Consider the following 12865-nt stretch of genomic DNA (forward strand, 5'->3'; position numbering starts at 1 on the left):
AGGAGATAGGTGAGAAGGCTGGCTTTTGTCCTGAAGTATAGTCGTAGGGTTTTTTTTTTTATTATTTATCATTATAACTGTATAATGTTAACTACATAAATTTTTACCTATTTCTTGAAGAGATAGTTCAGTCATGTTTACAAAACACTAAACATTGTTTAAATCATAACTCATAAATTTGAAGAAAAATTCAAGCTTTTCAGAGAAAAATAATCAAACTAAGACGTTTTTAGTTAAGTATCTGCTAATAAATTTTTAAGTCTCTAAACCCTTTGGCAAATGATTAGCCTAGATTCATTCAAATATCTCCTAAAATAAAAATATGCCATCTACATCTACCAAGAGCAAAGTGAGGAAACAAAAGTAAGAAGGAAAACACAATCCTTAACGGAACCACGGATACATGCCCAAAGTTTTAAACAGCCATGTTCAGTATTAACTACATCCTTAGTTAAATACTTGCAACTTCTCTCTTTTTTTTGTACCAACCATAAGCTCTGCTGGGCAGTGATTATAGCCTACTTCTGCAGTAAAGTTCTGGGTCTATCTGCAGAGAATTGAGCACGTGGAGTTCACTGCACGACAGGAACCTTACGTCACTGTTTATTTCCAAATGTCTAATGTGTTTGAATGCCTACAAGATTCTGAATACCAATTCATTTATCATCTTACAAGTCACTGCAAAATGGACAAATACCTTGTGGCAGCACTGCTGTCTGAGGACTGCACTGATGGAGAGCCCACCCTGAGGCAGCCAGGACTCCGGTCTAAGCTTGTAGATTTTGTTATTTGAGGAGCACTTCTTTTTGACCTCAAGTCACAGCTCAAAAAGCTCTTTGCGTAGGAAGCTAAATTCGGAACACTGACAACACGACTGGGCATCTCAACCATTTTCTTCTGCTGCTTTTTATTTAACAGAAAACTTCATTACACATACATTTTTTTTTACACTTTATACTACAAAACCTCAACAATATCTCATTCCTAGATACCTTGTAAGGAGCACACAAAAAAAAAAGAAGATTCCCATCTTTTTCTATAGGCATTTAAAATAAATTCTCAGGGTATGCTGTGAGGATCCATGGATTAGGTAGTCCAATTAAAACAACTTGCGTATTAGAGCTTTTAGATACATTAAAGCCAATAGCTTTGCAGAGCTCAGGTGCTTTCCACCAACTTGACCTCCCTTCTTTCCAGACTATTTACAGACAGCATCATACATAGGGGCTGGAATGACAAAGGGCAAACCCTGAGCAGCCCAAAGACAATTCATAATTTTCCTTGATGCATGCAATATCCCAAATAGCAACTCCCCAATCTGCAAGCAATGTCTGTGCTTATCCCAGTGGAAGACTGACATCTTTGGAGTTCTAGTGTTTTACATTTGTTTAAACACCTATATCTACGTGCATATATATATATACTTCTACTGAATTTATGTTATACCCCACACCTGACTGTAGGTGGGATTACTGGAAAGAATTCTGCTGAATAACATTACCGTAAAAAATTAATAGGACCTTTAATGTCCTGATCATCTGTATGATTCAAATAGCAATAAAACATCATGATTTGTGATTTTAATTGCACTGCCCATCTTTCTTACCTTCATGGAAGGAGTCAAGCATCCTGTATTAGGGTTGAAAGAAAATGATCGATTCCTGTAAGACTCAGTGCTGGTTAAAAAGGAATGCTGAAATTTTCTTCCTTCCTGAGGGGAAAGAAAGTTATGTGTATGGAGACATCTATTTGCTGGAAGTTGGTATAGAAACATGTATTTGTCAAAGTATTCCAGAACAGAAAGTAAGTATCAGTCTGAAACAATGTGTGAAACACTGAATAGAGCCTTCCAACAGATTCCAAAATATGTATGTACATATAAAAAGAAATCTTACTGTCAGTTGCTTGATAATCTCTTCTCTCTCACTTAATTTGTCTTGCAGACAGCTTATAAGGTGTGTGTCTTCTGACCTGGACTCCCACTTTCTTGACTTTTCTTCTAATTCTTTAAGTCTGTACCAAAGAAAATGCAGACTGGAAAAAAACATCCTCAGACCAAGTTCAAGAGATACCTGAGCTGTACTCTGCCCTAAATCCCAAGCCTAAAACACAGGGACATAGTCAGGCCTTTCTGATAAAACAGCATTTTTAAAAAATGGGCGTCTGTACATGGATTATATGTAAGTATAGACTTACTGTTGTGGAGTTCCAAAATAAATTGCCACCAGGGTTAACCCACCACACCTGTCCAGTGTAAAATCCAGCCCCTGGTGTAAAATGCTAACAAGCTTGCACATCACATTGCTAGTCTCGTTTCCTAAAGAAAAAAATCTGTATCACAGTATCTACGTATGTCTGTATTGATCTATTCGTTCTCTTTTCTGACCCAATAACTTTCGAATCCACAGGCTAATTCCAACCATATTCGACAGAGGCCTCAGAAATACTCAATTCCTATAACTTTCATGAAAAGAGGGGCTTGGATATACATGCTGCTTTAGTGAACCGTCTAAGTCAAAACCTGTAGTGTGAGTTCAGCTCTTTAAATGCCTTGATCAGGGGAAAAGATTCGAATGAGAATTTACACCTTCTTAGAGATGGTGTGGAAACATACATGTGACTGACTCATGAGAAAACAAGTCATTATTTCATCAGCCAAGTTAATGAATTTTGCTGCTTGAGAAACTGAGTGCTATGAAGTTCATACTGCCATACTGAGAAATGTATTAGAGAATACAAACCACCATTTTGTGGGTTTTTTTGGTGAGGGTAAACACTTTTGAGAGGACACCCCCCCCCAGTCTTATACTCTTAATTTAGTGTATCTCAGAGTTTAGATAAAAAGATAAATCTCAACATCTGAATGGTTTGAGACCTGCTTACATGCAAGTAGGTCTCTCTTCTGGACCTATGCCGCACCACTGGGATAAGAGAAAAGGACACGGGATACATATAATCACAGGGATTATTTCTGAGTGGCCTCTCCCATACAGTCTGAAGCACCACAGAACTACTTAACTCCACAGGGGGCTGCAAAGTGCATTTATTTACATGAGTTAGTGGCGGCTGTCCTGGGAAATTTGCAAGGAGTGAGAATGAGTAAGAGCTTAACCTCAAAGATGCTGCTCTTCTGAACAAAATTACGTACAAGATCATGGATCAAGGCCTCTGGTATCATCTGTGAAAAAGATGATTTCTGAAAAAGATGCAAACTTCATAAAGTTGCAATGTGTTAAGTGCAGGTTTTAATTTAGCATTGTAAAACTGTATGTATAGTGCTTTACATTAACAATATTCAGAGTTTATTACAATATATCTGGGTCTTTTTGTGTTTGCGAAGGAAATACCTATACACTTCTATTTCAGTGCTTATAATATTCTACATATGAATAATAAAAAAATTATACATACTAAGAATAATAATTTCAAACAGAACTCATTGCCAGTATGAGCCAGAGTTTATTTAAATGACTTACTCAGTTTCTAAGGAGAAAATCTTTGCTTGGAGATGTGCCCGAGTGCTGCTGAAATCAGATAATATGTTTTCGATTTCCTTCCGGTGATCTTGTTTCAGTGTGTCCAATTCTTTTATATGCTTGATATTGAGGTCTTCTACCAGTAGCCTTTCATTGGTATTAAAATATGTCTGAATTCTCACATTTCAATACTAGTTTATTATCATTGATAATAAAGCATGCGGTTTTGAGGTCTTTTGCTGGCTACAAAGGTAGTTAACTGGGCTTAGCTCTGGGCTTCTGCTTACTTATTTGGCTTCGACACTTCAGTTGCCATCTGAAGCAGAACCACACTAACACTGAACTGAGGAAGAGGAAAATTATTGGGAGACTTTCAGTCTTGAGGAAATGGAAAGTCTATTCTATATAATGATGCTATTGATATTCTGTCTATGATTAGTTTGTACATCAATCTTAATGGTCAAACATGACAATATAAGTACCATAGGAACTCATTTGTATTAAGAAAAATTATTTTGAAATCTCTGGGATTTTAACATGATGCTTTGATGCTATATTGCATCACGTTATGGCACCAGAAACATTTAATACTGCCTACCACCATCCTAAATATAGTTTTTTTTTAAAGTGAAGGTCAGAAATGTTGTAACACTGCCTTTAACTACAACATTTGTCTTTAACAGACAATATATTTTGAAAGATACTGCTATTTGATTAACACTGTCAATTGAAAACTAAAAAATGCCTAACATTTTTTCAAGCCTAGCCATAACATTGCTTGCTGATACCAACGCCAAAACCAATAGGCATCTATTGAAGGATCATTGTTAGCTTGTTGGCTTTTGTTTGCTAACATTTTGTTAAACCTTGGAGAAACTTTTTCATTCACTCAATGCAGAGCCCATGTTCTGTTGGTCACTGATTAAAACTGAGATGTTAAATTTAGAAGAATAACAATCGTAATTTTCACAAAAGATATTCAGTTTACTTGTTTTTTGTTTTTGTTTTTCATGTATTTCTAAGCCCCTTTCACTTGTTTCTGAAGTGCTTCAGGAACGGCCAAAAGGTCCACAAAAGGTTTCTGCCCTTGAAATTAGAGCACAGCCATGGGAGTGATTGGTTTGGCACTTGGCACAAAATAAGAAGCAGAAGAATAAGAGTAAAAATGGAAGCAGAATCCCTGAAATGTATCTTCAGGGGTAGAATAAAAGCTCTCCTTCAGAATAATGATTTTGGGACTTGTCCTCTCTTCCCATAAAAAAAACCCTTTGTCTGCTCTCATCCTAGGCCTTGCAAAAGGTTTCTGTACTGAAGCTGGAATTCACACAATTCAAGAGAATGGAAATGGGAATGATTACTTCAAGCAGATTACTGGTTTCACTTACTTGGCAACAGTAGGAATAGTAATTTTAAATAATTGTTTATGAAAAGTTGGCACATGCAAATAACAAGCCACTATCAGAAACAAATCAGAAACAACAATATAGCATAAGACAAGGTCACTGTTGTTAAAGCAACAGTAAAAAAGCTGTTATTTATATGCACTCACCAATTTAACTATTCCCCTACCCAAGTTATTGGTCCTGCAAAAGCAAAACAGGAGCTGCAAGTTAATGTTCCAGATCTTCCATGGGTTAATTTCAGAGCAGCCTGTATCAGGTGCCTAGGACCATTTGAGCACTTTGGTTCTATCTCCTGTTATTTGAAGGATTTCTCCTTACATAATTTCCATTAATGCTTCTTTCTCAAATGCTTACTGTAGTAGAGCTATACCATCTATCCCCTGTAAAGATTATCCTCCAGCCCAGCAGCTTTAGCATTTGAAGCCTTTTAGACCTCATCACTGACATGTGAATAATTCTTCTCTTCATGAACAGAGACTCTAAATTCCTTCAATGTAGCTTGAGGGCACTGATGAAACTCTCTGGTTTGCAATTCTTTCTATTGATCTTGCTTCAAAAGCTTGAAATGAAAGTAACTTTCAAGTAACTCTCCAAAGAGTGCAAAGGGAAAAAAAGTAAAAGTTTCTTTCTCATTCCTTAAATATCTACTGACTAGTACACAGCAACGGAATTACTCTGGCCACTCTGAGAGTCTGCTGAAAGACACTGTATCCCTTGAGTGCTTTTCTCTGGACTGTATAGAACATAATTTTAAAGATTCCTTTAAAGGTATACTCTTCAGAAATCCTGTTCTATATACAGCTTGAGTAGTTAGGGGCATACATTCTACACCATTGCAGAAATGAATTGAAAGGGACCCATGCACCAGATCCCTCAATCTCTCTGCAAAGAGAATGTGTTAAGTATCATCATTCAGAAATTTCAAAGGATTCAACAGCCATACAAATGCACTGGACAGTGAACCCCAGTCTTGTCTCCCATGTAAAAGGTAAGTCAGTCCTGCACTTTTTCTGTACGCAGATGGGAAGGCTGCTATTACTGCAATGCAACATGTGCTCTAAGCCTTTGGCTATACCAAGGGGATGCGGTCTACCCTCTACAAAGACAGCCAAGACTACAAGTCAGTTTGCCCTTCCTGTGCCCTGGCAGCATACTACAGCTCTAGGCTTCCATCAGCCCAGAGGCACTGTCAGTATCTGCTATCACTGCCCTTACTCCCCCAGTACAAAGCTGGCTGTTACAGCCAAAGCAGAGTCTCACAGAGTACATATGGCATTCTCAAGTGTCCCCTTTAGAGTTCACAACACACTTGTTTCAGCTAGAGAGAGTACGTATAAAAACCTGATATTTATTCTCAGAGAATTCCACGTTTTTTTAATAGCTCTTGGGTGAGTTTGGGGTTTATTTATGTCTTCCAGTGCCTTTCAAAGGCTGACTTTACACAGATTTTCTCAGGTCCCTCCCATGGGGCTACACTGGACATATTTCTCTGTGACATATAATGAACAGTAAGTTCAAATGCTTTTATTATGGCTGGAGAGATATGTGAAATGAACTACTGCTTTTGCAAAACTCCTAACCTCTAAAATTAGTACTTTAGAAAGGAGAGATTCTGACACTCATCACATTTAGAACACCCCTGATACTGGCATTATTATTGACTCTCTAGATACCACTGTGAAGTGTGAATTTAAGGCAAACCTTCTGTGCTGTTTCTCCCTATCCTGAAGCTGTGCAGCTTCTTGCTTCTGCGACTCCAACTCAGCACTGAGTAGCTCCATTGTGTCCTTCAAAAGTAAATTCTCTTTCTTGAGTTCAGAAATTTCACTCTGACATTTTTCCAGCTCATCATGAAGAGATCTGATCTGGCTCTGGCTACTTCCTTCCTAAGAAAAAGGCCAAATTTAGTTACTCACAGCCTCTAATTATTTAATGTGAAGAGCTCACTGGAATTGTGTGCATTGAATTTTTGTGAACTGATTTTTCAATTATATGTGCAATTCTATGTGCAAGACAAAATCTGTGATCAAAACTTCCTGAACATATTTTATAGTCCCCATAAAATTTATTTTATTCTAACATTCATTCATTTACTTGTGTTGTAGATTCTGATCTTTAAATGGGAAAAAAGCCTCCCCATAGGGAAAAGATTATAAACAATGCTAACATTTTAAAGTGTGACAAAAGGGACAGAAACCCATTCCATTTCTGTAAGAGATTCTGTACACTTCTATTATCTCTGGAGGGAGAAATGTGATACTACTGCTTTCGCAAAACACGACATGGCAACGAAGTAGGAACGGGATTCTTGCCTGTTGCTTCTTCAGTGTCCTCACACTCCTCAGCTCCATTTGGAGTTCTTCTATTTGTTTCTTGAGATTAGTGCATGATGTCTGTTGCTCAGAGAGTTCTGTCCTTAGGGATCCTAATAACAATCAGACAGACAATCATTGAGGCAGTCAGAGGCCAGCTGGAAGGGGAAGGTAGATACAGACAATGTAGATGAAAACATTAATACATTACATTTTGCTTTGTTTCTCAGCTCCTTTGACATCATGTATAATGGCCTCCTATTACTAGAGAAGTAACTCAGTTGAGCAATAGTAAGAAGATATGGAGCTATAATAGCAATGATTCAACATTGGAATCAGAGAATTAATTCTGTGGTAGTTGTTTTGCAGACCAAATCACTATAATTCTTTCTTCTAACCTTGAACTTTACTGGACCATCCCTGAGCTTCCCCCCGTTAAGTCCACTGGTGTTCTATAGAGGGCCATAAGGCAGACTGAGGAGAGCTCTGGTTGTATTAGAGAAGTACCGCACTTACATAAGCAGATCGGTCATATACTGCAATGTTTGTGTATATTGGGTACAAGTTTCAGGATGTATCAAATACAAGGAGAAAGTTTTTTTGTCTCTCTGTTGTCTCCCTACAATTTTTCTTGAAGAAGAAGAACAGAGTTTATCTATTGAACATATAAACTTCAGAGAACAACAAATCTTTCTAGCAAATTTGAATTACTGAAAAAAAAACCAAGAAGAGAATCCAGTTTGTACTTGAAGTACTTTCAAATTATTCTTTCTTTAATTAAAAAACCTTTTATAGATGAGCTTCAATAACCTGAGTTCAAACCCAGAGATATTACAGGTCCTCCTAATGCAGTGTTCTGTTTAGTTCTGAACAGTTTAGGGACCTTTCTAAACTGCCTAAACAATACGTATGGAGCAACTGATCTCCACTGCTGAACTCAATAGAACAGACTTGAGTCACACATAATAATTATTCACATCATACGAAAAAACAGGAAAGTCATATACACTAACTGCAATATTCCAGTTTAATATACCTGATAATGCATCCTTGAATGTTGTACACCATACTACTCTCCCATCAACGTTCTGCCACTGACAGCTGAGAGCTAGGTTAACAAAGAATATTAAGTCTGTATTGCTGAAATCGTAGGGTATGGAAAAGGAGATTCACAAAGACCTGAGTTCTCAGAAGATGGGAAAGAAAATGAATGGGAGGAAAGTTAGTGCTTCTCAGCATATAATCAAGCAGTAAGAGCTGTGCATGACATAAGACATTATACCTAGCAACAGGGTTTGCTGCTTCTGTATCTGCTCGAGTTCATCATGTAATTCTTTCTTTGCTTTCTCTTCCAAGGCTTGTATTTCCAGCCTATGAGACTGATGTTGGATCTTGAAAGTCTCGTTAAATTCCTTTTTCAAACGTTCTTCTGCCTCCTGTAAGCAAAAGTCCCCCCCCAAAAACAAAGTGGTTGGAGCCTATTTATCACCTTGTTGTCTTACTTGTAATGCCAGGATGGATCTGGTCTTTCATGGTAGAACTTTTATTTTCATGACCACTTTACATGACACTTCATCAACACAAGAATAAAAATGAGCTGAAGTTAAAAAATAAAAATTAATAGGGACAAGAGAAATTATCAAAATATCATCTATTAGATTTGTTGTACACCGTGAAATAATAACACTGACACCTTTGCACTATTTGGCATTAGAAAGATGTTTTATTATTCAACATACAAAGCCCCCCAGTTTTGACCTGTATGTTATTACTTATCACAGTGTGTCAGACAAAGGCTTCTATCTTTCCTTGTATCGTTCTTGGCTAAAACTTCCACTGTCGTTAGAAATGCTGCTAATACACTGTAAACGACAGAGCAGTTACTCTGTAGTGGCTCTGAAAGCAAACTCCTATCCTCAGTTTCATTTTTACCAGCTTACTGCCTTCAGCTTGGTTTTGTTAAAGCTGGGATTTTATTCTGAATATATAAATAAGATATTTAGTTCTACTTAGTGTGGTTTTACTACTTTTTATAAGGAGGTTTTCCCTAAGGTGTGCGATATCAACAGGGATCTCTCAACTCCATGTCACAAGCACATGTAGATTTTTTAAGTTGATTTTTTTTCTCAAACAGCAACATTTTTTAGAACCTCAATATATTGTATTAACATTTTGTCACTGAAATAAATCCACTTGAACCTTTAAAAGCTTTGTTTATCCACTTACAGAATTGATTTCTCGAAGGTATGTAAGGCAATACACATCATTATACATGTCTATTATACTTCTTTTAAAGTATTTATGCATAAATTAATAATGGATGAAAAAGAATAAAACTGAGTCGTGTTAATAATACACTTAGGAATTCCCTTGTATTTCTGAAGCAAGAGCACACCTAGAGGAGCTTGTATTCATGGCAGCCTAACTGTAGAGGGTAGGCTATATTATTTTATGAAACTATTTCGTTCACACTGTGGTCTAAGTTCAAATGTTAAAATTTAAAAAAGAAAACAAATCAACCTGAAGATGATGAGGTTTCAAAATCACAGAATAATTCATTATGTGCAACAATGGCAACCCATCACTAAGATAACTGGAGATAACTGAGTTTTGATAATGGCTCTAGCTAATATGGTTTATCCCACAAATATGATTTTTTTTTCACACTAGTATGTCATAAACTAACCTTGAGTTCCTGATTTTTGCTTTTCTCCAACATTTTTAAGACTTTTTGATGTGATGCCTCCAGCTGCAGTTTAACATTCTGATTTTCTTTAATGGTGTTTTGAAGATCCTGCAAAAGCTTTTCTTTTTCTTTGTTGGACTGTAGATTATGTTTCTTCAGTGACTCCTTGAAATTATTTGCTTGTTGGTCTAATATTTGCTTCAGCTGAGCCACCTTCCAGAAAAGTAAGTCAGCAGGACAGGATTAATGGCTGCATTCACAATGGAGAGGAATTATGTAAATTTAAGTACATTTTATGAACTTGTGTTGCTCTATGAAAGACAGCAAGACACTTGTTTTGTGCAAGGAGCCCTTTCTTCAGTGAAGAATTACACTCCTTTTGCATATACTATCTGTTGCCATCAAATACTTTTCTTAAATCATTTCTTTCCAAATCATCTCCATCTCATACGTATAATCCATAATTCAATTTGCACAATGATTATGACACAAATCAGGAGGCAGGCCTAAGGCTGTGCTTGTTGTCATCCTGGAGATGTAACACTGCAGAGTCCATTTATATAAAGCACCAGGTTAGAACCAATGGAAACAAGAACTCTGCACATCATGCTACATGTCTACTGCTTTTTAGTAATTTTAATTGATTTGAGTTAGCAAATCTGACAGAGCACCTAGTTTCAGCTGCCCCAAACTGTGAGTTTAAGTTAACTAATCATCCAGTCTTTTCTTGGCTTTTTCCTTTGTGTCATCCAATTAAACACAAAGAAAACTATCTGTCTGAACAAACTAGTGAAGAATAATTGCTAGATATTATTCTTAATGAAAAACATTAGCTGTTTGTAATGTGTCTGTGTGATGGGATCTATCTGTGGCCTGGATACACTCCAAGAACTGGCAGATGCCAGAGCCACTTGCCAGCCACACCTTTGCTTCCAGAGCTGCTGCAATTTTTGTTTATTATTTTTTTGAAAAATAAGTGGTAAATCATAAGATTTAACCAAAGGGGCACTTTGGCTTCTGGTTACAGGTAAAACATTCACTTTGTCTTAATACCTATTGAACTCAAGCCAATGTTTTCCTATGTAAAGAAAGGCAACAATGAAGTTTTTAGGTACAGCAGTTCCTTATAAAACTAACCCTTGATGCGAAACAGTTACTGCTGTACAGTCCCCTCCATCAGCTGACGTAATATGCATTAGCATTACTACACTCAAGCATGCATTTTTTTTCTTAGCTTCCTGAAAGTAAGCCAGTGAGTAAAAAGGATGTGCCAGAAGAGTAGGCTGTATATTTTCTAATAGAAAATTTGAAACAGGAAAAATGTAGCTTGGAATATTTCTTTTGCAAATTAAATATTCATCTAGGCGGGGAAGATGAAAAGAGGCGTATATAAACTTCAGCTGTAGTCACAACATTATTAACCTTCCAGGCTCTCTTCATAGACAATTATTGGTTCAAAGCACTACTAACATGAAACATAAGATCATACTTACTAGAAGTAGGCTAAGCAGTAAATTGGTAGCAACAGAGAACATAATGTAGTAAGAAATCAGGTGGAAAAGTATTTCTAAAAACATTATTTTTCAGTGAGTTAGGGGAAAAGACCTACACAAATATATCAGGCATATAAACACACTCTTTCTCATGAATCCTGCTAATTCTAACATATTAGAAGTTAAGAAACAAACATTTCCATCCCATAAGGTTTCCTCCTTCTGTCTTTCAATTAAAAGGGCTTTCAAATCCACCAGTGCAAATCCTCCTCTGGAATATTTTGCAGTGCCCAGGCATTTTATTGTGTTTCATCACTTCAGAACAGATAGCCAGACCCTCAGTTTGTTTAAATTGGTAAAGCAACATTTAAGCCAATGAAACTATGCCTACTCACTTCAGTCCAGAATCTATTTGGCTCCTTTTACGAAGCAGCCACATTGTGTGATTTTGTGTTTTATAATGTCGTCTTGCTGCAAAACAAAAGCTCTTGAAAAAACTGTACCTCTAATGCCGCTAATCATTCACTTTTATCCACCAGAATTGCATAAAGTGGTCTTAAAGATGCAACTAACACCTATCCACAGTATAAACTCTAGGCAACAGTGTTTTTCTAGGCTCTGCTGAATTCTTTTCAAATTTCAGGGTTATGTTTGCACTTGCCCTTTCCTATGACAGCTGATTTTGCCTCCCAGTGTCTTCCAAGTAACGAAAAAATGAACAACTGTTACCAAAAGAGGACAGATAAGTTTTGAAATATTTCAAAAGTCTTTCAAGTTTCATTCTTTTCTAACCATAATTGCTGTCCTTCTCCTGGGAAGGATGGCTTGATTCTTTTGAAGATCTACCTCTCAGACTTTGACAGCCCATGGGCAAAAATACTGGGGAAGTATAAGGCTGTGCATGCCATCACAGCTGGCTTCCCTGTTTGACTTCTGCTTTGATTATTTTAATTCACTGTGCTTGCAAGCACTATGAATACTTGAAGTCCATCTTATGTCTGCTCTCCCCTTCTTTTATTTATTGTAAGTAAGAAGTGTGAAATCTCAAAGGCAAGATCTAAAGTTGGAATCAGAGAGAATATTTTGTCTTCCTGTACCCTTTAAGTAGAAAGATCCAAGTTTCTCAATGCATTGCTAGGGGACGAATTTATATAAAAGACTTAAAACTGCCTTTTGATGTATTATAGAAGAGTCACTACAATTGAGAATGTGTTCCGAGTCAAAATAAGGCACCCAAATGCTACCGGGTTTCACCCATACTGTGATGCTATTACATCAAAACAGTAACATGGTATAAGCAGTAACAAAAAAATAACAAAATTATATTTTACTATTGTCTTTAGGCTTATTTCACAGTTACTTCAGTTAAGTTCACAGTTAACTACCTTCCTAAACTTATGGCAATTCCTGACCAGAGGGACAGGTGTGAACACACTAGGCTGGCTCACTTCTGCTGCTGCTATTTGGTGGTACCTACAAGCTCATCAATGCTCTG

At 36.9% G+C, this 12865-nt stretch overlaps 1 protein-coding gene across 4 annotated transcripts in view; it reads right to left on the reverse strand.

Moving 5' to 3' along the window:
• The window catches only part of FAM184B (family with sequence similarity 184 member B), a 45166-nt gene that overhangs the window by 2292 nt on the left and 30009 nt on the right, over positions 1-12865 (reverse strand). The window contains exons 4-11 of one of the 4 annotated variants that reach the window (XM_068404137.1): positions 9878-10090; positions 8474-8627; positions 7192-7304; positions 6581-6765; positions 3477-3623; positions 1896-2013; positions 1607-1711; positions 698-900 (exon numbers count right to left, since the gene is read on the reverse strand). In XM_068404137.1, the coding sequence (XP_068260238.1) occupies positions 698-900; positions 1607-1711; positions 1896-2013; positions 3477-3623; positions 6581-6765; positions 7192-7304; positions 8474-8627; positions 9878-10090 (1238 nt within the window). Of the gene's footprint in view, positions 1-697; positions 904-1606; positions 1712-1895; positions 2014-3476; positions 3624-6580; positions 6766-7191; positions 7305-8473; positions 8628-9877; positions 10091-12865 lie in introns of all 4 variants that reach the window. The other 3 variants (XM_068404136.1, XM_068404138.1, XM_068404139.1) reach the window with 3 other exon arrangements.

The sequence above is a fragment of the Nyctibius grandis genome, chromosome 6 (genome assembly GCF_013368605.1).
Source record: "Nyctibius grandis isolate bNycGra1 chromosome 6, bNycGra1.pri, whole genome shotgun sequence".
NCBI lineage: Eukaryota > Metazoa > Chordata > Aves > Nyctibiiformes > Nyctibiidae > Nyctibius > Nyctibius grandis.